Here is a 27,985-nt window from a genome sequence, read left to right on the forward strand (position 1 = left end):
TTCAGTCCATGTCCTTCTTTTTGAAGCAAACTCTGCCTTCACTATGATGCACAGGCTGGGTTAAAGAGGATTGCTTTAGACACACCCCCCTCGAAAAGACTTTTCTACATTGTGCCATCACTTGGCTCTTAAAAGAAGAAATACATACACGCCGAAGCCAAATAAAAGTTGTCATATTGATGCAGCCCCTTTTCTGGGAAATAGAGCAAGGTTTTTTAGAAATTAAAGGCAAAAAGGTTTTCGATTTAACTGAATGAGTTGCACGTAGCTTTGAGAATTCTGTACAGTGAACTCAGGCTATTAAATTGTAGATACCAGTACGTTGCAAGCTAAGGAACAGTGGTCTGAGTGGAAACCACCCATTCCCTACACCCAGCTCAGATTAAGGCTGATCTATTTTACATTTCAGGAACAAAATTACTCTGATTTTTTCAAACACTTTCCCTTTTCGTTAGCTGTATTGTTTCAGAAAGACAGACTGATCTGCCTAACAGGTCTTTGCCCTCATTGGCAAGAGCTTTGGGTAATCCCAGTCTGCTCCCTGCTTACGAACATCAACCAGCAGAGTTTCAGCCCTGAACTCAGAAGTCTAAACCCAGTGCCTTGCTCTTGAGGAAGACTGTAACTTAGCCAACAGACTCAAAAGACACCAGCAAAGTGGCTGAGATGATAAGGGAAGGGCAATCAGTTGGCTACACAGGCAGAATACAGAGTGACCTAAAGGGAATCACAATACGTTTATCAAATCAATTAGTTTTCTCTCTTTGTGCATGGCTGGAACTAATTGCACAATTCAAGACAAGCACATCATCTATTTGGTCCCTCTCAAGGATGACACAGTTATAACCTCATCTGACTTCTGGGAAAAGCTGAGTCCCCGAGGTCACACTCAGCCCCAGCATCCTTGCCTGCAGGGCCTGCAAGCTCACTAAATGCAGGACTGAAAAATTATACATGCTCCAACCCTGGTTTAGTCTGCCAAAGCCATGAAGCCTGGGGAAGCAGCTTGCAGAAGCACATCCTGTGGGGAGACGCAAATGATTTCTGAATGCAGAACATGAATTTCTTGTTTGTCAGGTCAGATGCTCCTGGCCAATTCACAAACTATGGCAATGTTACTCTCAGATCCACATGTTGGTTTTGTCTTAAGAGAAACCAAACTGTGTGGTCTAGTCTGTAGTAAAGGAGGTTTTAAAATGTTGAGCTCAACTTCACTGCTTCACATTGAATTAAAGCTCTGCTTCTAAGTGTGTTTTGAGTTTTATGAATTTCCCTCTTCGCACCAAAGTAGTTGCAAATTAAACCCCCAGAACTTCTCATGTTGCTGAGCTAACTCATAAATGACAAATTTAATTATTTAACTGCAATTAAAATTACTCTACTGATAATAATCTTCCTTTTAAATAGTTTCTTAGTAGTATCAGTAAGGTCTTGGCACAACATCGCTTAAGAAAATCTATCGCTGTGCTTGTCTTACTGCTTTGGATTTCTTTGTAGCAATAGTGGGAACTTGTATGAAAAAGCAAAGTACTCTTAATTAAGAATGAAAGTCTAAATTAAGAATTAAAACACCTCTGCTCCCCCAGTGCACATGCTGCAGGAAGCATGAAAATCTGATTCAGGAAAAGTATATTTGTGAAGATGCAACATGCAACTACTTTACTTACCATGCTCAGCTCTGCAGAAAAAAAAACGTGGGTGGTTTGCGTTTACACCTAAGTTGCACGATGGTTAAGTCAGCAACTCAGGCTGAGGATTTGCCCTTGAAGACTGCATATAGCAGCGCTCTATTTCTGTAAGCTTTAATGTGCAACATGAAGGAAGAGAATAATGGCAGAAAAATGATATATCTAAAGATACAAGCATCAAATATATATCTTCTAAACATATATATATATAAAATATAGTAGGGCAGGTAAGAGTATCTGTGTTGTCATGCAGGATGAGTTTATTATGTGACAGAGGAGTGAGGAGGAAGAAACGGAGACCAAGTGCATCTTTACCCAGCTCATTCTGTAAAATAACAGTGCCAAACACTTTAGTTTTAAGTCAAAGCCCTCAGAGACAGTATTTTCACAACCTAAAGTTATTTTCAAAGTCCAATGAAATCTAAATGAAGTGGAATTCCAGCCGTATCAGCCCTGTGCCTTATACCAGGAATACTCCTACCGGATCTGTGGCGCTTTGAACTTATTATCACATATGTCATAACAATAATGAAACACAAGATAATACCCCTAGCATCAGCATCCTGACTTAATGTCAGCGAGCAAACGGGGAAACTGCCAATGAAATGATGCGATATCTCAAGAGATGTGGGTTTGCATTTAATTTTACTCTTCAAACTCTGTCTAATAATTTCCCCGTAGGCTCAAAATTGCTATAGGCAGCCTGGAAGGCTCCTCGGGCAGTTTTTTTACCCTTTCTATGCCAAATGCACCTGGTTTCCATTTCTAGGTGTGAGTGTTTATCAGAGGGAAGAGCGGGTGGTGGAGCCTTACTGTACTTCTCCTCCTTGCATCTCTGCAGGATCTCTAAGCTCCTCTGATGAACTGGGTGATGGAGAAAGCTAAAACTATCCACACTTTTCAAAACCGCACATGGCACTGCATCATCATGCCCTTGGGAAGCAAGATAAAAACAAAAAAAAAAAAATAGAGAGAAGAGAAAGATTATATAAGCAGAAATCAGGAGAGGGTAAAGAACAAGCCCAAAGGATACAAAAGCTCGAGGGCTGCGCATTTTTCGTGCTTGACACAATTTAACTTCGGTTTCTTCCAGACATGGTGCCATGGCACAGGAGCAATGGGCTGGACCACATCCCAGTTCCAGTGCTCCCACCATTTTACAATCCTTACTAGCCAGAGTATAATCACTTTATAATAACTCTGACATTATTTGGGGAAATAAGTAGATTATTAGAGAAATCTTTTACTAACTGCTTTTTAAAATCCTTCCAGTCTCTCTGCCAGGCATTTTCCACAATTCCCTGCAGAGATGCCCCCGGACATGGCCACCTCTAATTCTCACCTCACATCCCAGAGTCGCGCTTTGCTCAAATACTGGCAATTAAAGGGAAAAACAGAAATTATTTGTATTAAACAAGAGTTGTGTATTCCTCAAGGGCAGAGGACACAGAGTCTGGAGTTAGGTAGCAAGAGTTTGAGGTCAGAAGTTGGAAGAAACCATCGTTGTGTGGCCAGGAGGACTTTTTATGGCCCAGCACTGACCATAGCATGGAGGAGAGGTTACACAGGTGACATTGGGCAAACAGCCAGCATCTCTCCATCATCGATTAAGTGGCCTAATCAAGGAATACATCATGCTTTTTTTGAGCCATGATGAGGTCACCGAGGAGTTACCTTGTGTCAACACGCATGGAAGCATTTCATACCAATGTATTAAATCATCAGAAAGGACCAACCTGAACTTCACAGAGGAACACTGTCAAGGGGCATCTTCCTTGCATTAACACCACTTCATACTGCTCAGTGGGACCTCAAAGACCATTTTTTTGGTTGCTATCACCTTTATTTGGCAAATATAGAGTGTTTTCTTGGATTTTTTTTTTTCCCCAAATGTTGGCATTTTTGGTGCCTAGCTTTAGGAATAAATCTGCACAAGTCGACAGAATTGTTTTTGAGACCTCGCTATTGTGAAGGTCAGCTGCAACAGGCACTAAACCAAGGAGCAAGCCTTACCAGCCAAATGCAAATGCAGAGACTACTGAGGGAGCACACAGTGCCAGAACCATGAGTCCTCCATCAGAGCGAGGACTTAGGTTCATGTCCAACAAAACCAGGATGAGAAAGCTGGGAGTCTCCACAACCTGGTTTATATGAACAGCACCAGTTCTTCTGTCAAGTTTTCACTTATAAAGAATAAGGGGGTTTTGCATAACAAATTCATATTGGTAATATAGCAAAAAACATAAATCAGCCAAATTTCTTTCCTGAAAAGCTTGATAGTGTTCCTTTAATCAAAGTTCACTAACAAATCTAGTTCAAACGTGTAGTTCTTTTGGACCACCTCAATCCTCCCCAATAAACTCAATTATAATAATACTAATTAAAAAAAAAAATAATCTAATTATTGAAGAAGTTCATCCTTCACCTAACTGCAGCTTGCCAGATCCCAGGTGTTTCATCTGAGGAGGGCTGGCAGCACCATAAGAGGTACCCAACAAAATTCATGGTGAGACCCCTTTGCTGCTCTTCACCTCCAGGTTAATGAGGACAATCGTGCAGACACTCAAAGCTACACTACGAGGATATCAGGAGCACAAAAAAAGGAGAGTGCCCAGAGTCATCAGGAAAAAAATGCTGATGGCATGGTTGGCACTGCTGGCATGGAGAAGATAATCAGAAGGATGATGCAAAAAGAAAGCAGAGAAAAAATTTGCAAAGCTGATTATACATAAGCTGGAGATTTTTCATCAAAATCTCCACTGGGTACTGCAAGCAGGATGCAAACAGGCCTTCAGACAGGTAAAAGCACAGGAGATCCTTTTGGGGTTATAACAAGAGTGCAAAGAGCCTTAAATTAGGGAAAGAAAAAAAAAAAGCATGCTTCAGATATCTTCCTACTCATTAATTACATCTGCCTGATGGATGGTAGCAGCAGCAGATGGGACCTCAGAAACCAGTAATGGGGCAGCACGTCTTTTGAAAAGTTATATACAAATATTAACTGTATACACTTGGATGAACATGTGTGTGTGAAGCTATTCTCAGCTAATCTACCACAATTTTATCAAAAGCTCTACATCTGTGGGCAGTGAGGCATTCAAAACAGGCTAATTAAAGCCAGTAGGATTTGGTAAAAAAATAAAACAAACATATAAAAATAAAAATATAAAAAATTAAGACAAGCACAAATATATGCTATCTTTGGTTGTCTGCTTTTACCTCTCAAGACAGGGTAATCTTAGTGATTCTTTAATAATTCACAAATGCCTTCTGCCATAGATGCAAAGTATCAGTTCAGGCCTATTCTGCGTTATTTAGGAGAGCAGGAGGGACCACCAGCACCCACTAGTGGATGAGCTGTGCTGCACCAGCCCATCTCACTGTCCAGACACCAGCCAAGCCTTCTGCTCAGGTCTGCCTCTTCTACAGCCATCTGCTTTGAGGTGCTTTGGCAAGACAGATGGGATTTTGGAGAAGGACAATGAATGGGAGGCAGCCACAAGGTCTCACCAGCAAAAGCACCATGAAAATGTTGCTATGGATCCCACCTTCCTAAGTCCTGTCACCACCTGGGCAGAAGTCACGCTAGCATATGATGGGTACCTCTCCAGAGAGTTCACAGACAGCTGAATGTGAGAGGTCCCAGGTCTGCCATCGCTTGTAGGGCAAACTTTCCCAATGGGTAAGGCGTACCTCAATATGGGAATCAGATTTAGGCAGTCTCCTCCCACTAGTTCTGCCATATAATGGTGACTTTCTCATTACTTTCTCCCAATTCAGGCTGAAGACACACATAGAAATTCAGAGTATAAACGTTCTGAGGATTGTTGGGAAGTTTAAGATAAATCTTATCCAGCTTTTTTTTTTTTTTTAAACTCAAAAAACAGAGGTTACAAAGCACAAAGTCATTTGAAAGCAGGCCAAAGGGCACCAGACAGATGAAACAGCAGCATCGTGTGCCAGAAAAGGTTTAGAAACTCAGCCATTACCATGCCCTGGTTAGTTTTGGTATGGAAAAAGGCGGCAGTGCAAGAAGTGAGTCTCCCAGAATTGTCTGAAAGCCTCCTGGACTCTATTCTATACCTACATATTGATACAGATATGTACAGATACAAGCAAGTTAATGCCACAAAGTCAAGACCGAAAAGCAGAAAGCCAGCTAGCGAGGAGATGAGCACAGCAGGCATGACCAGATTGTCAGAGACACAGAAAGTGAAGCAGGGCTTGAAATTAGCTCTTACGTCCCAAGACTGAATGTATATTTTTTTTTATATCCTTGATCAGTTCGCTTTACTTCAGCCTGGGCCTTATGCAAGATAAAAAAGGAAAACGCAAACACAGATTTCTGAAGCCAACTCTTTTGAGTGCTGTTTCTCTCAATGCTAAACATCGTTGCCATCTACCTCCCAGCGTTTTGAAACGCCGCTGTCTGTAAATGCTGCCTTGACATGCCAGACAGACACAGGTTCATGAGAAACATCTTTTCTCTTTCACGACATCTGAGTGGAAGAGCCTTAAGAGCTGAATGCTGATTTTTGCCTCCTGCTCCTCTTGGGATGCTATTATTCACCCCGAACAAGAAAATTATTTCTGCTTGTATGGTTTCCATACCTATGTCCCTTGTCCCAAGCTCCCTGGCTCTCCTTGATGCACACCTCTACAACTGAAAAAAATTCATGGGGCGGCTCCGTGCTTAATTTTAACTCAGCTGACATTTTCCCTGCTGAGGCTCTGATTTCATAATGAATTTCAAGCCCTCTTGTGCCCAGAAATTAATAGTAATAGCTTGTACCCATCTTTCCAAAATTGCTTTATGCAGACAAATGGTCTAAAAGCACAGCCAGGCATTGCGTGCCACAGCATGATGATGCACCATTACTTTCCTTTAACTTAATGCCCCCGCGTTCGGCATGAGGTGGTTCTGGATGAATGCGAAGCAATGAATTGTGCTAGGCAAGAGACACGCTCTCCTGCACTTAAAGGGTGAACAGCTTGAAAAATCAGAGAAGAATTATTTCCTTTTTTTTTCCCCAGATGTAACTAATGGTTCAAGAATTCTTAGCAAAATTAATTTATTTGCTGAATAATTATGTCTCTATTTGTATCATTCAGGGTTTCCTACGCATGCATACTACAAAAAAGAAAAGTTAAAGCAGCAGTAAAATGAAAATATTTTCTTACAGTGTGTTAAAATCCTACCGTACATGTACCATTAAATGTCACTTTTGGATAGTAAAAAAACTCTATACAATATCTTAATCAGTTTTTTAATAGATTAATAGCTCCTAATAAGCCAGATAGGCTACTTAAAGTATTGTAGTAATATATTAGATGCTGCTCGTGAAACACAGGCGCTAGGATTAGGAGATTGGCACACATACCAGTTTTCTTCTCCACGTATCGTTTTCCAGCCTCCCTAAAAGCAACTGTTGCCCTGAAAAAGGCCCGCAGGACTGCCCAGCGGAAGACGGCCACCGGGTCAATTCCGATCATCCCGCAGATAAAGGCATTTTTGCTGCTTCGCAGGAGAGCTACAATGTCTGGGCGCATATGATCTGTGTTTTTCTCACGGAAATCCTAGGGAAGGAGAAAAAGGAGAGGGGAGAGAAAAAAAAGAGGAAAATAAACAATATCTACAAGATATGCCGGGAAAGATCTGCCAGGCTGTCCCTAGGACAGCACAATTATTGAATCCTGCTTTTTTTCCTGCTCCCACATTACATGCCTATTTATGTCCAGAAAATAAATGTTTTATCCTAAAGCACTCCTCTCTGAAGCATCTCAAAGCTGATGCTTAAGTTTGACATGTACATCTATCGCAATAGAAGCGCAATTACAGATTTGCAGTCGTAAATCCTGAGGCTGTTTCTCATACAGGCTCCCCTGCCCACCAGAACTGCTTCTGCTAATAACTGTCATGAATATAGAATCAACTTTGAAATTATTGGCATGAGATTTTTAAAAGTACCTGCAGCAGTGAGATGCTGAGACCTATGCTCATGTAACTTGTATTAAAAAATGGCTAACGATGGAAAAAAAAATAAAATTCGGTTTTCCATATGAACCGAGCCCAGTAAGGCCACCAGATACCCAAATTCAACCTATTGCTGGGACGTAGCATCAAATTCAGTGCGTGTCCCTCGTTCTTCCTCAAAATGCCACACGTAGAGCTTGCAATGTGAAGGAGAACAGGATGACACAATCCCCACCACCTTCTCATTTCAGCCAAGCTTTTCACCAAACACTTCTCTCCCAACCCTCGCGTCTCTTCTCTAGCCAAGTCCTCTTCCAAACATCTCTGTGGAGCCTTTGGGGTTCTCCTTCCCTACCACAGCCTGATGATTTAAACGAAAACAACTGCTGGGGAACAGATGGGTGACAGACCTTCACTCCGTACTTCACTTTGCCCGCGTAGTGTTTGATGATGAAAGCCGGCTCCATGACTGCTGGAAATTCAATGTAGGAGTTCCCTTCGTGTTGACGCTTAAACTTGTCCAGCAGCGTCTGGTTTGTGGCTTGAGGAAAACTGAGTGGAAAGAATTAAAAAGAAGATAGCCATAAGCCCAACAAAAAGCTTATACACTTCTTTCTTGACCACAAATAGGAAAATAGAGGTATCCTGAGCTTCCACGTCTGTGCCTGCAGATACTAAGCAAATACTATTTTGTATGCTCTCATGTGGTTATATACAAGTACAAGGTATATCTGGTGTACGAAGAACTCTTAAAAGATTTAGTAAAGGTCTGAAATCATCTATAAATGCACAAATAGGCATATTTTTATTGTGGTGTACTGTATGCCTATAGAAATTGCTCAAGGTAGCGGCATTTATGTGGGGCCTTCCATGCCCTTCACACGAGAAAACTGGCACATGCATGTGACGGCAGATGCTTTCAGCTCAGCAGTTTCCACCCAAAGGTAGACCCAGAAGCCACAAGCTCATCTGATAACTTCTACTGAGACAAGTTGGATGGACATCACCAAGGATGCAAACCTCAGTCGCATCCCTGACACAAATGAAACTCTGCAGCTCCTACATCAAAATGCTCTCAGTTCCCTCTGGCTTACTTTTTAAAAGTAAATTGATAAATCCACTTTATATCTGTGTAACAGCACCCGCACATCCTCTTTAACTCCTGGACTTGGATTCTCCCTTCACTCAGCTCGGCTTCAAGCCTCTTCATGTCATTACACCACAAGAGACAGGGAGAGAAATGAGAAGCAGAGCCAAGGAAACCTTTGCCCTTCCCTTCAACAGAAGAGATTCTTGAAACAGAATTTTAATTATTATTTGTTAAGGCTTTTTGCTCAGCTTGCGGATTCCCCACTGTTTACGTTACCACCTTGGAAACAAAACTAGAGACATAAAATTATAAATTAGCCCAACGAGCTATTAGCATCTTTCTGGGAAGAATCACAAGAGCCAAGACTTAAAGCTAAACACTTTTCAAGTGAAAAAACAAATATTAGCAAAACCGACAGTTTCCTACTTACTTGCTTTCCTCATCCAGCAGATGGAGCAGGCCCGTCGGCTTCTTACTGATCAGGCTGATGCAGCCAGAGTTGTCTATGTAGTCGATGTTGTGCCAGCTGATTCCTTCTGCTCTATACTCCTCCTAAAAAAAACCCCACAGATATTGTAACGATATTGGGCGCATTAAAAAAATAAAAAAAAAAAATAAAAAAAAAAAGGTGGTAAATGTCAAAGGCTTTTGTGGAAATTGATGTCTCATTTACCAAAACAAACATCTCTTCTGCTAATGTGCTATCAACTTTTTTTTTTAATGCCAAAGAAAATGATAAAGAATCACTTGAACAACCTAAACCACAGGGAACCACACAGCATTTTACAATTTTGGGTGGACCAGACTTTTGCTCAGACAGAGGTTAGCTATATGGCAGGCCACGACTTCCAAGGACGCACAGCATGCTATGCATTGTTGCTTCTCGCTTTCCAGCTCCTGGCTTGCTGTTTATTTAATTACACAGAAAAAGCAATATAATTTCCCTTCTTGCTTCACTGGGCTCTGCTATCCTATATCTCACAATATTAATGGCTGGTGCTAAAAAATAGCTAACGAAGAGACCTGCAGCTAGCAGAAATCACCACTCCAAGACCAGTAGAGCCATGACCCTTTACAGTAGAAGTGAGAAATCTGTCCCCAAATTCATACTGAGGGAAAAAAAGCTATTTGTTTTCCACTGAAATAGCTCCAATCTTTGCTCTTTTACAAAGGTTATGTCCTCTGAGATAGATTTTCAACTAGAATTCTTCAAGAAATCTTCTGCAGAAATTATTTTATCGCATCTGGAAGAAAGTAGAGCTTTAAAAACACAATTTTTATCATAGGCTTTTTAAGACTTGTGACTCGCTCTTGAAACAGCATTACTGGAAGTGCACCTTACTCCACGTGTTGAAAAAAGTCCTACTGATTCAAGTTGCATTAAGCAATAAAAGGGAAAAAATCCTCAAAATTGCACTAATATGATGCACCTTTATAACAATCCAATTCATTTTTATTGCTGCTGCTTTTATTTTTAATATGAGCAAAGAACTTTTTAAAATTATGTTCTTCCAACTCTCCAATGTATTCCCATCCAAAATTAACATGAACTCTACATATATTATTTTTAGAATTAAAGAGTTTGAAGTGCTTTGAGACATCTCACAAGGAAATTTTTGCTAAAAAACGACAAGGTCCTGAATTGAGTATTTGAGACATCATACACCTTTACACCAACGACACATACTCTGTGCACATGTGTGCAGGAGTAGAAGGAGCTTTTAACAGCCCTAAAGCCTTTTGGGTTCAACACACCCAATGGGGGAAAAAAAAAAACACAACTGGAAAATAAGGAACAACTACACATTGTGAATTTTATATTTTCTTTTCATTTTTTTTTCTTAGGTTCCTGCAGAGCAACCAGGACACAGCAGGCATGCAGAATAACATTCACAAATCCTTGCTGCAGTACAGGTATTTAAAAATCATATATTTGACTAAGACTTGTTGCCTTTTCAGTGCAAGTCAGGAAAAAAGCTTCTACAAGGCAAATCAGCCAGCTGTAGAAGACTGCGTATTTCTTGAGCAAGCGTGAGCTTCTTTCTCCTGAGTGATTTAAAAGAGAGAGACGGTGATGCGTGCAGCGGTAATGGGAGTCAGCATCATTTATCAACTGCCTGCTTTTGACAGGCGCTTAATCAGATGCAGGGTCCATTAGTCCCAGCTTTGCCCGCTCAGGACTAGTCCCGAGCACCCAGACAGCAATAAACCTTGCTGTGATGATAAAAGATGAGCCGCCTTTTAGTGGTGATGCTTGGCTGGTGCATGTTACTTGGCTTACCTATTTATTATCATTACTCTTTTTTTGAACTGCTTGCATGGGGACTTTACATCCTTCCCCCCCCCCCCCCCCAAAAAAAAAATTAGAGTTTTAAGTTTGCATACATCTAAACCAGGCACACACCATCACTCTGCTCTAGAAGCCCTCTAGGCATCCATAGCTCTGTGTGGGACATTCAGCAGCTGCACAGTGAACGTTGCTGTAAAACTCTTCTGATCACACTAACAACTTCTACTACTTCCAAGATCAGTGTAAAAGAACTAATTAGCAATGCCAGCTGTTGGTTTTTTAAAAATATACTCCACTAAAAGACCATAAAAGACCCAAGTTCAAGGTCTCTACTTCTTTAGGCTCATTTTCAACTCTGCCACAAACACTGCATGACCTGAAGCCAATCATTACATACCTCCTGGCCTCTGTTTCTTCGGCTGCAGGATTTTGGCTAATCTTCCCTTCTCTGCTCTTCTTTTCCCTTTGGTCTGGGTCAGAAACACTCACTCCCAGGCTGTGGAGTTGTTCCCCACACCTATCTGTCCATTGTTCACTCCCTTCCATCCCCCATGCAACCACTTGCGGTGCTGGCCAAAGTCCTCAACTCATAACTTTTTCCACAATAACTCAGATATTTGCTCTCATTTCAAGACAGGCGCATACGTAGCAGCAAGAATTATTCCAGAGCAACTGCTCCAAATCTTAAATGTAAAAAAAAATTCTCCAATTTTTTTTCCTAGCATTTTTCCAGTTATTGGTTTGGTTGCCTTCAGAATCACAGCCCAGGAGAAATAACTATGGCTTTGTGACTGATCGATACAATTCCTTGGGTGTTTGCTGGTCTGCACAACATCATGCAAATTGCCCACATAAAGGCAGAAGATTTAGGGTAAAATCAATGCTGTCCATATGCATACATCAAACTTAAATGCTGTCCATATGCATACATCAAACTTACTACATTAAGTTTCAGTTATTAATCTTCTCTATCAGTTGTATATTATTTTATATTCATCTTCTAATGACTGTCTTGCTGCAGAATTCAGATGATCTCATTAAAAGCTACCTTCAAATACTTCTTAAGTTTGGAGTATGACAATAAAGTCTCTGCCATCCTTTGACGGATGCAGGGTCCTCACAGAGCACTTGAATATTAAGGAATTAGATCCAAACAACATTAGGTTTTCATTTAACAAACATATCATCAAGATGAAGACAATACGAAACACTTATAACCCACAAAAATCTCAAACTGGAGGTTCATTCAAAATCTGTTTAAATTTATACCTTGACCTAAAACTAAGTAATGTTTAGGGGCAAATTCAAATGTCCTATTTCTAGAAGACCACCTTTCCATCAAGAACCAAGCTGTTGACATCACCACTATTTGCAAAAGTTTCCAGTGCAGTAAAGTCCATAGAGTCCTATTTTTGCATCCTTATTCCTAAAAAATGCAGATTTACTTCTCTCATTCCTGGACAGCTGAGACCTGGTCTGCTGGAAGGTGGAGCAATGCAAGTTTCCCAGAGAGGAGAGCACTGAGCTCTGAAACTTGGCAAAGGGAATTGAGAAAAGAGCAAAAAGAAAAACCACATTCGGTTTTTTTGAGAGTGCAGCAGCTCCATATTTTAATTATTGGGTGAGATGCTACTAATTGCTCTCCAGAGGACCTGTATACGCATGACAAGCTGATAAATGCTTCCCAATTGTGCACTTAGAAGCAATTCTGCTGTCCCAACCACAATGACGCCGGCAGGACATCAACATTGGTACTGCACGTCATTGAAGGGACTCATTCTGCCGGCACGAGCCCAATCACTTCTCAAACACCGTCACCCAAATCAGAGCAGGGTTATGTTGCTGTAGCTGCATCGGCATGCTCACTGCAGCAGCCAGGTCAGCAAAACGGTGTAATGTGGATTTGGCCTCTGACTCAGCTGAAGCTCAGGAGAGAAGGGGATTAGTGACTTCATCTCGCCTCTCTTCAGGGGAAAATAATACACACACACACACACACACATACATACATATATATAAAAATGTACTTCATTACTGCATTTGACATCCAGAAAGATGTGGCTAAGCAGGGAGGTGGCTCTTAAGAAAAGGCAGTGTTACTTTTGAGTTTTTGTTGTTTGAAAGGGATTTTTAGGGCTTAAAATGCTCTGACTGATCTGAATAAAATACAATTTGTGATGTTCAAATACTGAAAAAAAAAGATACATATCCAGAATCTGAAATGCATATATTCAGCATATGAGCATAAATCTTTACTAAGTATCACACAGCATTATCTGAGACATATCAGCATGTAAAATTTGGGGTACCATATAAACACAAAGTGGCAGAATATTCAGCATTTTTATATAGGAAAATCAAATGAACTCTAGTAAAGAGATAGCTAAGCACTATTAAAGAGAAATCCTGCCTGCCTACAAGCAACCCCAGAGTACAAACATTGCTATGTCACACAGAATAGTGAATTTAAGATTAAAATACATATGCTGAGCATCAGGAAAACCTTCCCAGCAGCAGAATTAAAGGTTCCTTTGTCTCGACCAGTACAAAATACCCATGAGCCCAACAGCATCTTGGAGGTGCTGAAAAACATCCCTACACATCCACATATGCTCTGTTATGAATTACTCCATATCTAGTCACGGCCAACTGTAAGTAAAACCAAATGCTAAAAAGCATAATTAAAGGAGAAAGTATTAAATATGGTTTTTAAGCTCACACTTATCTAGAGTATCACACTCAACAGGGGCTATCACTCCCCAAAATCATACGGAAAAGTTAAGTGGTTGGAGGGAATGATCAGGAACTTGAAAACCTTAAGAGGAGCACGGAAACCCGGAGAAAAATGAAACAGGAGAGATGTGATAAAAATACAAAATACAGAACATAGTAAGTTTCCCATCTGCCTTAAAGCACAAAACTGATGGATTAGTAAATTCAAATCAAAAGACAGTGAAAAATCAGGCCTGAATATAAAGGCATGGGTTTTTCCATGATACATAAAATCTGTTGCCCTAACACACGATATCAAAGGTAAAAAAATTGCTATGATTTAAAGAGGTCTGGAGGGTGTTGGGGATCTGTCCACGCAGCCTGCAAACCAAGAGCCACAAAAATATCTCAGCATTTTAGTGCCCAGAAGGCAGACATCTTATACCGTAGAGATATTGTCATCAGTCGCAGTGAAATTTGAGAAGCAGCTGCAAAAAAATAGCATTTAAAACCCAAAGTCAGAGATGACGCGCTCTCCTCTTTTCTGGGGATGGGGCACGGCTGATGGTAAAAAGAGGGGTAAAATGCAGCATGCAGTGCTGTTTCAGCTTTTATCAAGTCCAACTAGGAAATTAAAGCATATTAAGAAGTAAATGTAAAACAAAATGATCAATTATTTGCATAGAACTGCATGCACGGGAAACATGGCATTTTCTGTTTCCCAAAAGCACAGCAATAATCCCGGCTCCAGAAATGCTCAAGTAAATCACAAGAGCAGAGGAAAACCCCATCAGCTCATTCACCTCCTCCCGGATGGATCCAGAAAAGCCTCAGGAGTTGAGCTGCCCAAGCCTTCCATTACCGAGACATAGGAAAACCTTGTTTACACAATGAAAATTCCCAAAATAAAGTAGGAAGTCAACTGAAAAATCCCTTTTTCCAGCATAGCGCCATGTGGGAATGCGTCTCCTACGCTCTGATGCCATTGATAGGCAGACACTTTTGGATGTCTAAATGTATATATTTTGCCTAAAAATTCAAGACTAAACAGGAGGGTGTGAAATTCCTCTCTTCTTGACTCTAACACCATCTGCTTCAGCTTCAGGCAGCGTTTACAAAGTGAGAAACTAGGAATTAAACCCCCTTCCACGTCTCTCTCCATACCTAGCCGACTTCCTCAGCTTAAAATAATATAAAAATACTCTTAGAAAAATATTACAAGTCTATTTGACACCCAGAAAAATATAAACCTTTGCAAATAAAAGCTTATAGTCACTAAACCCAAGCATATAAAGTGTTTCTGTCTTGACTGCTTACCCAGTAACAAGGCACCATCAACCTTGCAGATGCTGATGGACAAGAAGATATGAAAAACATCTTAAAAAGCTCAGTTCAAAAATTTGAAATGAAGCCATATTTTGCAAACTATATTGAAAATCTTCCAGGAGAGAACATAATATTTAATGGTTTTCAAATTATATTAAAACAGGTCACTGTTATATGACAAAATAAAGGAGCTAAACTTTGTAAAAGCTCCTTTCTGGATATGTCTGTATACATATGTATCCTAAAATCCATCTCAGGAACCTTAGCAAAGCTTTTCCAAGGCTGGAAATGGCAGCAAGTCATGGGGAAATCTTTCCATCCAGGAGCGATCCACCCGGGATCCATGCATCCAGAAATTCATCCATCCCATGGAGGATTAATTGCTTGTTCAGCAAATGCAGGTGGGCATTGTGAGCCAGTTCCAGCAGAATCATCCCGGCACAATTTGATAATTAAAGTGGGCTTGATATGATAAATCCTTGAGATGGGAAAACCACATTATTAGAGAGTTCCCGAACGAACGGGACCAACGTCTGGTTTGGTGCCAGTGCTGATGTACTGCAGATGACGTGGATGCCTTGAGTTCCGGACATCCCTGCAGAAGAGGATGCCAAGGCTGATGATGTCAATGCTTTCATTTACCAACACGTATTTTTATGTTTGTTCTCAATTTAAGTAGAAAAGGAATTTATACATGCAGCCATACAGATAAATATATATATATAAAAAAATATTTTTACTAATGCATTCGCAGACACAGTAGGTATAAATACGAATCCACACACTCTATAAAAACACAACCCATAAACAGGTTTATAAACCACTCTATTTTAACGATGCTGTCTGGCAATGCGGGGGTTCTGATAAACAGCCTTCCTCTGCACTCCTTCCACCGCCCAGTTTTCAGTTGCAAACCACTTATGGAGTGCTGGCAGACCTTTTTGAAGCAAAGGTGCTCCTTGATATGGTCTTCTTCAAGCTGACCATTTCAGTGGCTTCTCACTGAACAAATTTTGACTAATTTGGCTTTATTTTGAGGCTGATCCTTTGCCCACTGACAACCTCTCATCTGCCTTACATACGCAGCCAGAAATTTTAATTTATTGTAATTTGGATTGTCGATCATTAGAGAAAGTGTTTTAAAGAGCAGGTTCAGCCCAGGGTTTTGTGCAGATGGCCATACAAAAGCTACACCAGCTCTGCAGCATCCATCTCTGAGCTCAAATCAGCTCCCTAACGCTCCAGTGGCAACAGCAGGTTTCAGTCATAAATTACATTTTGCTCTCAAAATGAGGAAAATCGATTTTGCATGATTCAGTTGGCAAAACACATCTTGCCATGATCACATTTGCTACCTTCACAGAAGCATCGCTCTTCCCAACCTGCTCTTACAACAGTCAGGAGAAGCATGAGCCTAAACCTTTCTGTTGGAAGGGACCTTTAAAGCCCATCCAGTCCAACCCTCCTCCAAGGAGCAGGGACATCTCCAACCAGATCAGGTGGTCAGAGCCTCATCCAGCCTGGCCTTGAATGTTTCCAGGGATGGGGCATCCACCACCTCTCTGGGCAACCCATGCCAGGGTTCTACCACCCTCAGTGTAAAAATTTCTTCCTTATACTCAGTCTGAATCTGTCTCCCTCTATTTTAAACCATTACCCCTTGCCCTACCACAACAGCCCCTGCTAAAGAGTTCCTCCCTGTTTTGGGAGTTCATGTATTAGGTATTGTATATTACTCTAATATATGTTATTCCATTACATATTATATACTGTATAAGAATGTTCATCATCTGGAGAAACCCAGGAACAAGAGGGTGGCAAACAAAGCCCCTCTGGATCCATTCTCCAGGGAGGGGAATGACCCAAGTCAACACTTTGGGGAACTGATGACGACCACAGTCATGCTTTTTTTCAGTCCTGCACTTTGAAATCTTCCTATCCTAAAGATAATGTTTAAACAACTCTAAGCATCCATATTTTCTTTAAAATAAGACTTATGTATTCTAAGCAACCTTTTTTTTTTTAAATGCCAGTTACATACAATGGCGTATTGTCAGATAACAAATCAATACTTGTGCAGTTTGTTATTTCTCTGCGTGTCATACGGCACACAGCTGACGGCAACATTTTTCAGAGAGCATCCGCTCTCCCATCTCCAGCAAAAAAAGAAATCTGAACCGAGTCTCCTGGTCCTCAACATTTGACTTCTGATGGTTGGTTTTTGTCTTTGGTGGCAATAAAGATAAAATATGTTCATGCCTAACTGGAGTGTTGAGATACAGAAATTCTTGCTGGGAGGAAGGGAAAAAGTCTCTAGGCAATAGAATGACCATTTTTCATAATTTCTTTTTAATTTAATTATTTTTAAAATGTAACTACTTTAAATGTAATTAATTTTAAAATAATTACATTTAAAATATTTTAAATTTAATTCTTTTTAGTTAATTTATTTTGTTTTTATTTTTCATATTTTATTTTCTCTAGATGACATGCATGGCTGCTGGGAGATGGAGCAGCACAGTGTACAAATCCAAGATGCTTTAAAATATTGTAGGCATTGCAGTCATTTCATAGACTAATTACACCTTCTATCACCGTGTCCTGTGATAAACTGATGCTTTTTAAAATTAATTCACTCCCACTGCGATGAACAAATTGTTATAACGTTGATGATTTAGTCCAGACTGTCAGATTTCTCCCCCTATTACACAGGGCCAGTAAAACCTACAGACCTCTGCAAATATTTACAGAGCTTTAGATGGCTGAGCAAACATTACCCAGGAAGCATTATCTTTACAAAATTAAGTTTTCCTACGTGAGGAGGTTGAGCTTTGCTGGCTGGGACACCAAGCACACCAGAGACCATGCCAGAAAATACGTTCCTCCACCTGAGCCCATGCCAGTTGATTGTGCTCCAAATAAAATATTTTTTTTCCAGCCTCAAACTCAGTTATTCATCTATTTTTTTAAACAAGAAAAGGATGTCCTTGAAACTGAGGTTTGTCAGGTTTACAAAAGGTAGAAAATGGAGTAGAAAAGAACTTTTAACAGCAGGGCCTGTGGGATGGAAAGCTACAGGATGACTTCTCAACCTTTGCAAAACATTAGTTCAAAACAGGGAAAGGAGAGTCGGGGGGTGGGAACAACCGAAAAGCCGAGCATCGGGTGAGCCTGAGCAGGGATGAGGGAAGATCAGTGAGGTCAAAGATGACAAACTTTGGAGAATGGGATGCATAAAGAAAAAAAACAAACAAACAAACCAAAAAAACCAACCCAAAACCAACTTATATTCCTGTCCGTCAAACTGCCGAAGATCTGGAAACTTGGAGGAAACTCATACCATGTGTATGAGTTATGTTACTGGTGACCTCCAAACTGCAACTTCATACCCAGCAATTCTTTTGTGCAGTGCTCTAAATTGAAAAAAAAACCCAACCAACCAAAAAAAAGGCAGGCTGCAATGCAGAAATGCTATTTCCCTCTCCCAGAAACACCTGGGTGTTATCTGAACATCGCAGCAGCTCTGAGCTTATCTGCTCTGCAGAAGAGGTCACTTGAGGAGGACTTGGGGATGGAGCAGCCACCAAGGTGTGATGATCCAATAGCACCTAACGAGTCCAAGAACTGAAGTCACCAGCCTGAGGGAGGGATGAGACCACGCTGCATGGAACAGATAAATGTGTCTGCACTTTGCATGGAGCCCAGTGATGGATATTGCATCCTCCTGCCACCCAGAGCAAGCACCGCCTCAGGCAGCAGTGGCAACCACCAGCTACAGCCTCTCACTCAACCTCCACCTGACAGATACACAGGGAGGAGAAAATCACCCTCGCTATGTGACGGGACAGGCTGTATTTAGGTTAAGATTCCTGCAATAGCAATGTTTCTAGATAAATAAATAGATCATTATCGTTCAAATTCAAGAGTTTGCCTATACTGTTAGATCAGGACTTATGAGCCTGGGCTTTACAGCCTGGACTGGGTTTCTTTCCTGTACTCTTCCATCATCTGCTGAAGTATATTCCCATGTCTCATGAACCATCACTAAATCTTCCCCAGCGATCCAGAACAGCCGGTTTAAAAAGAAAGTGGTAAAGAAACACCAGTAACTGTCTTTATCCAAGGCAAAACACTAACATTTACCATTTTTTACCTTCTCCTATTCCACTATGCACAGCGGGCAGACATGCGTTATCCTTATTCTCAGGGTCGACTCAAGGAGAGGAGGTTGCCAGTGCAGGCTCTCGGTATGCAGCACGACAGCGGCCGTATTTATAGGAGGCAGCAGGCTGAGGCCAGGCTGCCACAGGATGCCTCTGCTAGCTGTTTGCAAACTGCTGGAAATAGCATTGTCTTCAGACAGAAGATTTAAAAAAAGATTTGCAAGGCGCATTGTATTAGATTTCATCAAGAAAAAGAAAAGGAAGATTAGGGTTAAAATAATCCCACAGTTCTGTTAGGTGACTTTGTGGTAGGCATTTTGGGTTCCGTAACATCAGCACTATGCCACAGCAACAATGACGCCATGGCTAAATACTGCTCTTGCACACAAATTTGATTACGATTTGAAGAAAAATCCTTAGTGAGCACTTAAATTTGTAATTTATTTTAGGAGAAGTGTCAAATATCTCAATCTGTCTTCAGCCCCCTGCAAGCTTTGGAGATAGAAGAGGCCTATCCCTGGATGCAGAGGATCCCTCTATTTCAGGTACCTGTCACCAATAACACCACTTTTTCAGCCATCAAAACATCAAATAAGCCCCTTTAAAGCCACAAATATCTCAGATAAAATCACTATTCAAAGTAATATAACTGTTTTGCTGTATTGAAATTCAATATTAACTACCTAGCCTTCATCTGTAGACTGGCAACCACCATTAAACAGCAGGTTAATCTTTGGACCAGCTAGGATATTCTAAAGACCCAAGATCCGAATACACATCCTTGGTTTTCTTTCCCTCAAATCAACTCCTCCACATGCAGCACGTAAGTCCAAGAAGAGGAAAAGTAAATGATTAAACCTTATAAATAATTAACCCAAGAATTAGTGCTCATGCAGCTGTACAACTTACTTATAATTATAGAAAGTAAACTATGTAGAGACGACCATATTTTCCACCAGCAGAGCCTGCAGTGCTCCAGCATTAAGAACTGGAAGGAGCCTTTTGCAATCGGATGCCTCTGCAACCGCTCCTCTCATCCATACAGCAAATACTGACTTTAATGACTTGATGCGCTTGACAGATTTATAGGAGAAAGCTAATTAGGTCACTGGTTATAAGCGGGTCCAAGGAGAATTACAGATTGCTGCAATTAGGAGCTCTGCATATACCCCCTCCTCCAAGGGAGGAGCACCGGCCTGCTAAGAAATCCCAGCGCAAGAAGGGGAATTCCCCTAAGGATGCCAGCATCTGGGCTTGCTCCTGCAAAGTTGATGGAGGCTGCTGAAACCTGAGTGCCCTGAAATCCTACCTCACCAAGGTACCACCTCTCTCTCCAACTTTCAACAAGGGTCGTCCCTCCTCAAGTCACTTCTCAACAGTGTATCAGAAAAAAACCAGCTATATTGGCTTTGCAATAGTCTTTTAGTTTGTCGTTTTATGGTGGCTAATGGTAAAAGAAACCTTTTTACTAGAAATAGTAAATAGCTTTTCCCATTAAGTTCTTAGAGCATCTATTGGGTAGGGTGCATCAGCATACAAAGATCAGTTACAAAACTGAAATGAACTGGGCTTGAACAGCTCTGCTCCACCTTCTTGACCAAAAAAAAGGAGCACACTAACAAAGCAGCATCAAACTCTAGAACAAACATCCCCCAAATGATTCATTCAGAGCTATATTGCTTATTTTTGACCACTCTTGTATTCAAAAAGATTTCTCTTCCTGACTTTTCAGGTGTTTTATAATGCTGTAGAGGCAAAAAAAATGGAAACTACCGGAGCTTCTGGGAAGGGCTGGTTTAATTCTCTGATGTCAGCTGGACTCAGGCTGTGGAGCACAGGTCATTAAATACCAGCTGTACCAAAACAAATGATAAGGCAGATTTCTCTTGACCTCACCCAAAGTAGAATCTCACCTGAAGGAAGAGCATGCAGACTAGTTCTAAGAAAGATAAAGGATTTTGAAGGTCTACAACATATTTACTGTATTATACAGCCCAATTATACGTTGTGCATCCATGAAACAACATGTGCTTTAGCAGTTTTCTTGTCCTGCTTGTTAGATAACAAATGATGTTTGGAGAAGCCTCCTCCCATCCTAATTAATAGAGTATGCCATCTTGTCGTATATGTTACCTGCTAAATTATGGCCTATATTTTTGTTATCTCTCTTACAGCACATTAATTCGAGGCTGGAAAGCAACACCCAGTCTTAACAAACTTAAAGCAGAGCTTAAAGTTCAACCTTTCCTAACCAGCCACGGCTATCGGAGGTCGTAAGGATCTCAAGTCTGACGTTGCGTGTATGAGAGTGACATTTCCCCTCCCTCCCCACAAATTAACACTAGAAAGCAAAAAACCACCAGAAGATCAGGATGGCATTTTCAAGAGATGCCAAAAAATAACTTTTATGTGATATTTAATGACACAGCAGCAAGTCCAGGCAAAGGCAGGAAAGAAATTGCTCATGGACGAGACCTCTGAGCATATATCAAGGAGACAAAAAAGCAGTAGTTAAGGTTTTCATCATGTTTGAGGATTTCAGTATTCCAAAATGTTGATTTAAAACCAGCAAATCTATGGCTGGATTTTATCTTACAAGTAGCAGTAAGTCGTACGGTAAATCAGAAGTTAAATTCAAATAATTCAGTGTACACTCCTTAACATAAAAGAATTAAAGAGACAATTTAAGAACTTTATCAGTGCTGCAAACTCATGTCAACACTCATTGGCACCAGAGAGTGAGTATTTCCAGGCCTACCTGTTCAAGTTTAAAGATGTGTTGGTTAAAGTAGTGCTGCAAGCGCTCGTTGGCAAAGTTAATGCAGAATTGTTCAAAACTATTATTTTCATAGTCTTCAAACCCAAAAATATCAAGTACTCCAATGGACAAGGTCTGCAAGAAAAGTAAGAAAGCAGATTAGAATAAAATCACATAAAGTAAATGGATTTTTTTTTGTACACACTCCATAATCAAAAGCATACAAACAGAACTAAATATACTTAATAGCAGGACTTTTAATTTTTACTGGAATTGCTGACACTATGCCATCTGGAAGACTTCACCCACATCAGAAAGACAACATGTAGACGGCCTTTTTCTAAAAGAAAAGTTCTTTTAGAGTTGAGGGTTTTTTTTTTTTTTTTAAAATATAGACAAATAGTAACCTTTGAGGAAATCTGAATCCAGTTCCATGTTATTCTATTGGATCTAAGATAGTATTTATCTCTTGAGGGGAAAAATGGGGATAGGGTTGGGAAAAACAGGCTTACACTGTGAAGATGGTCCACAAAAACATGGCTACAAGGAGAATACAGGGTGTCTAAGCAAACATACTCCACAGTTGCAAGACTTCTGAAAGAACACTTGCATGCAGGGGTCTGCACGCAAATAATCTATTGCAACGAAGGAAAGTAAGTCTGGTCAGAAGTAAAAGAGTATCAAGTGTAAAATATCCACCTGATATCAGATGAATCAGACAAATGTCTCCTACTGAGAAGCGTAACCCAGACAGACTGATTTTTGGAAATCTTGAGTTGCTCTTGCCTTACTGAAGAGGATGTAAAGTAATGAAAAAATAGTAATGCCACTGAAAAAGGGCTCAAATGCATTCCCTGAGTGAGGTTCCTTCATAATTAAAAACTTAAGCAACAGAGCTGTTGAGTAAATAAAACAAAATCTCCTTTTCTAACCTAACAACTCAAGAGTCTACTTTTGCTGCCTTCTGCACCCTTTGAAGACTTGGCTACTGCTTGCCTTGAATGAAGGTCTCCAGGCAGGGAAGAGAACCAAGCCTCATTTCCCATGGATGCTGGCCCACAGCCCCGCACTCTGGCATGGCCATCCCAGCCACTGCCACCAGGAGATAAGAAATGCTCTACAGGACCAGCCCAACACTCCTCCCAGCCCAGTATCTCCAACCACAGCAGCAGGACATCCCATCCTGGTGTGACGGATGCCCTCCTCCTGTTTGAACTAACTGAACTTTGGTCCAGGTAGATGCTCGGCAAGTCGGCCTAACCAAAGTCAATCCTATCGTGTGAAGCCATCAGTGAGAACTAAGCACCAAACCCCCCAAAATGGGCTGGCTGGAGATTGGGCTGATAAGTGGCCGAAGCTACATGAACACAGCAAAAAATCTGACTACAAATCAACCACTTCACTCTATAAATATCTGCCATCAGAGCCCACTGAGGTCTCCCTCCACAGCAACCGCTTGTGCAGCAGCAGCCTCCCCTTGTGTAAGGATGTCTCTCAAGGTTACTCCTCAAGGCTGACAAATCCCTTACCATCAATGGGTGGGTAAGTGACATTTTTTGCACACAAGTAACATTTAAGATACGTATATAGCAAGTTTAAGTGATGATCTTTGTAGCCCATACTAATTTTAAGTGTAGTAAATAGCGGATTATTGACCATCAACCCATCTGTACTTACTAAATATTTTACATACCTAAATTTACTGATCAGAACTCAGTAAACTAACCACCAGCTCAGATCTGAGTGATCTCTGATTCTTCTCCTGCGACACTTGGGTATGTCAGCATGGCTCTTCTGCAGTCCATCACCCTTTTCTACCAGCACCCACAGTTTTGGGACAAGGGAGATGGAGAGGCACCTCTGTGCTCCCTTTAGTTCACGAGCAAGAGAAGTGTCAAGAGGTATCCATCCAATTTTTTTTTTTTTTTTAACTCATTGACACTATGATCCCTCACAGCCTCTCAGGCCAAATTCTAGAAGTTCACAATTGAGAAGTGTTTTATTTTACTAAATCCACACACCATAATTCAAATGGCAGGATTTGGCAAGTTACAGTTCAAAATTGCCTTTTTTCCCACCACTTTGATGATTTTGTAAACCTTAACTGTATCCCACTCCAGCTTTTTCCTCCAAATTGAAGAACCAAAGTCTGTTTGGTCTCTTCTCTCTCCTCTAACCTACAATGACCTCGAGACACTCATCAAGACATGGATGCACCAAGGTTTTGTATGCTGGCAAAATGAGGCCAACACTACTGTGAATTTACAGCTTGCTTTGCAAGCTCCTGGTCCCCTCTTCTCAAACCAATCCTGCTCCCGCCAGATCAGCCAGGCAAGCTTTCTCCTTCATAAAACTTGAGCCCTCTGCCTGTTCGATGGATTTGGTAAACCCAGGGGAATAGGGACATGGGGATGTGACAGCAGATAAGCCTCACAGACACAGGGAGCCAGGGTGAAAAACAAGCTTAAGCAGGTATAATTTCTGCTGCAACTTTCCAAACCTGTGTATGACTGTTCTGTTAAACAAGTAATTAATCATAGAATCATAGAATGGTTAGGGTTGGAAGGGACCTTTCAAAGGTCATCTAGTCCAACCCCCCTGCAAGGAGGAGGGACATCCCCAACTAGATCAGGTTGCTCAGAGCCTCATCCAGCCTGGCCTTGAACGTTTCCAGGGATGGGGCCTCCACCACCTCTCTGGGCAACCTGTTCCAGTGTTCTATAACTCGCATCGTAAAAAAATTTTTCCTAATTTCTAATCTAAATCTACCCCCCTCTATTTTAAAACCATTACCTCTCGTGCTATCGCAACAGGCCCTACTAAACAGCCTTTCCCCATCTTTCTTGTAGGCCCCCTTGAGGTACTGGAAGACCGCTATCAGGTCTCCCCGGAGCCTCCTCTTCTCCAGGCTGAACAGCCCCAACTCTCTCAGCCTGTCCTCATAAGAGAAGTGCTCCAGCCCTTTTATCATCTTCGTGGCCCTCCTCTGGACCTTCTCCAGCTGGTCCATGTCCTTCTTGAGCTGGGGGCTCCAGAACTGGACATAGTTAATTAATCAAAATTGTAACTAATTGTAACTGTGTCCACCTAGCAAACCTGTTGTCATCAGAAAAGGAGTGAAGAGCCTGAAGAACATGTGCATGGAGAGCTCCACCAGCAGTTTGTTAGTGAACCATGTTCTGGGGTCTAACCAAAGACATCTCACTTATGTTAGTTCTGTTCTCAGCTCTGTTCATATGTTACAATTAATTAAATAAAAATATTAAGGAAGGTAAAAGCATTAGCACTGGTGAAATGAACCAAAACTCAAGCAAGAAGGAGAAACACCCCCTCCTCCTCTCCACCTCAGAAGAACCTGAGAGCTGCCAGGCAGAATGATTTTAATTTTATTGGTCTTATCTGCACTCCAGATTTCATAAGACTACCTTCTTAAGACTAGCTTAAGTCCACTGCCAGAAACATAAACCAGACTATCCACTGCAGTTTGTCTGTTTTCAACAGATCCCATAACGTGGGAGAAAAAAATTCCTCCTGCGCTCGACTCCTGACCAGGGAACCACCTACATCCGGAACAGACACAGCTGCCGTGGGCAGAGCAGCCACTCAGCTTGTGAGTTGAAGCTTTGTATGATATGGTCTTCGGCTACTGGAACAAGTGAAAACATAATTAAAAAAACATATAATCACAACGATAAGACTCTAACCCATTTTCCCAAGAGATCTTTGGCTACTTTATCCTTTGCCCAGGCTTTTCTCCCTATTCCAGGGCCAGACAGACTCCTCACCCTCACTCATGCCATGACAAGGATGACTACTGAAGGTCCTTGGCCAGCTTCCCAGAAGGTTGCATCACTTGGCGAAATGCCCATGAGAAACAGCCGTTTGAACAGAAGATGGAAACTGGGAAGCCACCGGACCAAGGACTGAGCTTGGCAGAGGGATTCGCTCCCACTCGCTGCTTCCCAAAGGGGTAAAACATCCCTCTCCTGCCTGTCCCAGCAAAGCTGGCAACCCTTTTGTTCACAGATACATTCATTAAACCACAGCCTAACAAGCAGAAATCTTCTGCTTCATCTTTTTAAAAATAGATTTCAGTAGGAATTCTTCTTAAACTTGGTATAATCAATAGCTCATACTTTATCTATATTATACACGGAAAAAGTGATGACGGAAACACGACACCAATGCTCCATTTGCATTGTCCTTGCGTAACCAAATCCCAACCCCAACCACCCCACCACCGTGCAAGCTTCTCCCTGCAATCGAGAGGAACTCCCTGAAATTCCCCTAGATAAAGTTTCTATTGCACTACACAAAAACAGGACTTAGAAGAGAAAATGCTCACACTTCCAGAATCCTTATGGAATTACCAACACCAGCTTTCACAAGTGTCACACTGATGCTCTGTGGAAATAATTCAGCCCCTGCCACGAGTGAACACTTTAAACTGAACAAGGTTGTCAGGCTCTCACAAACAGAATTTAAAATGAAATAGCTGAGTGCAAAAAAAAAAAAAACCACCAAACAAAACAAAAAACAAACAAACAAACCCTCCTCCTTTTTCTTAATGCTGGCTCATTTACTGTGTGTGTAGATACTTCTACAAAATCTATTTTAATGTGTGCGTGTAAATACATTTTAAAAGAAAAATAGGATAGTTATATCTAGAAAAACGTTATTTCAGTTATTAAAAAAACTTATTTATAATATTATATTTTGAAGTTGCATTTTTATAATTTTTTACTGACATCCAAAATTTAAAAAGCTCAGACAGGTAAAATGCACAGAACTCAAAAAAGAACCAACCCCAAAACTGTATTTAACAAAATCACGGCACGTGTACAAGATGAGGATGGTTAATTCTGCCATGCCTCCTACACAGGGAAAACCAGCATTTTTCTCACATCACTGACTATGTGGATAACTCCTAAGCACCTCCAGAATATAAATTTTAAGATGTGGGGTTTTTTTTTTTGCAGAGTTTCACCCCAAAGAAATTAGGGTAGAGCTCTGCAGTCAATCAGGTCATTTGCCTTCTGCTGCAAGAGGCAGCATCCCAGAGCTCCCAAAAGAAAGAGGTCAACGCGTGTAAGTTAGTAAAACTTTCAAAAATGAGAAATTGGAAATTTATGGCTGGTTTTCTGCTTTTTGGCCAAAAAAATCTCATGGTACCTACACAGAAAGGTTATATCAGTTTTCCATTGTAAAGCAGCACAAATCTACCAGTACAGAGTAATTCCTTATAGCAAGGTGAAAAAAAAATTCTGCCCATTGAGGTATGCATAAATGAAATTATTTTGTTAAACTGACTGACAAAAGCATGTAATCTTGCTGTTTTTACAATTAAGTTTGCAGTTCAACATTTAAAGAAAATAACCAAAGCAATTTTACACTTACAAATCTTCTAATTCTTCAGTTTCAAATTTACACTTTGACTGAGTGCCATAAGGAAATCACGCAAGGATGTGATATAATTTAGGCCTCAACTAGCTGAGTCTAGTTTATGTGTTAATGTTGTTCCTTTATCAAAACCAACACTTAAAATTAATAAGTACGCAGCAAAGTCAAGCCTGCAGTACCTACTGTATTACTTAGTATATCAAATCTATAGCAAAATTCCTGTAATTAAGAAGTTTATGTCTACAAGGATTTTTAAAATCCAGGCAAATCCTGGATTAGGAAGCACTTTCTGGTTGAGAAATGATTAAAAAGTGATCTCATAGTTTTCTAAAAATGTCCAAGTCTTGACATTTAAACACTGAGCACAAATTTTAAGGGCTTTTGGCAAATGATGGTCTTAAAGCTACACTGTCTCCAATTCCCAAGCCATCAATAAACAGCAATCATTGGAGCTGATTTATGTCACTCCAAACTCACCGCTGGTGATGTCATTCCACCAGGGAGGTATGTTTTGGCAGTTACAAATAGGTTTGCTTCAAATTGAGGGGAAATATTTTAAATTATTTTTAACCTGTTTTTCTTTT

General features: G+C 40.8%; 1 protein-coding gene across 3 annotated transcripts in view; it reads right to left on the minus strand.

Annotated features, from left to right (window-relative positions):
- The window catches only part of MYO9A (myosin IXA), a 183,755-nt gene that overhangs the window by 45,891 nt on the left and 109,879 nt on the right, over positions 1-27,985 (minus strand). For all 3 annotated transcript variants that reach the window (XM_086757146.1, XM_086757145.1, XM_086757144.1), the window contains exons 11-15: positions 22,002-22,136; positions 9,183-9,304; positions 8,073-8,214; positions 7,070-7,265; positions 2,502-2,621 (exon numbers count right to left, since the gene is read on the minus strand). In XM_086757146.1, coding sequence (XP_086613272.1) covers positions 2,502-2,621; positions 7,070-7,265; positions 8,073-8,214; positions 9,183-9,304; positions 22,002-22,136 — 715 coding nt within the window. The remainder of the gene's footprint in view (positions 1-2,501; positions 2,622-7,069; positions 7,266-8,072; positions 8,215-9,182; positions 9,305-22,001; positions 22,137-27,985) is intronic.

This window comes from Chlamydotis macqueenii, chromosome 12, assembly GCF_036417535.1.
Source record: "Chlamydotis macqueenii isolate bChlMac1 chromosome 12, bChlMac1.mat, whole genome shotgun sequence".
NCBI classification, from domain to species: Eukaryota; Metazoa; Chordata; class Aves; order Otidiformes; family Otididae; genus Chlamydotis; species Chlamydotis macqueenii.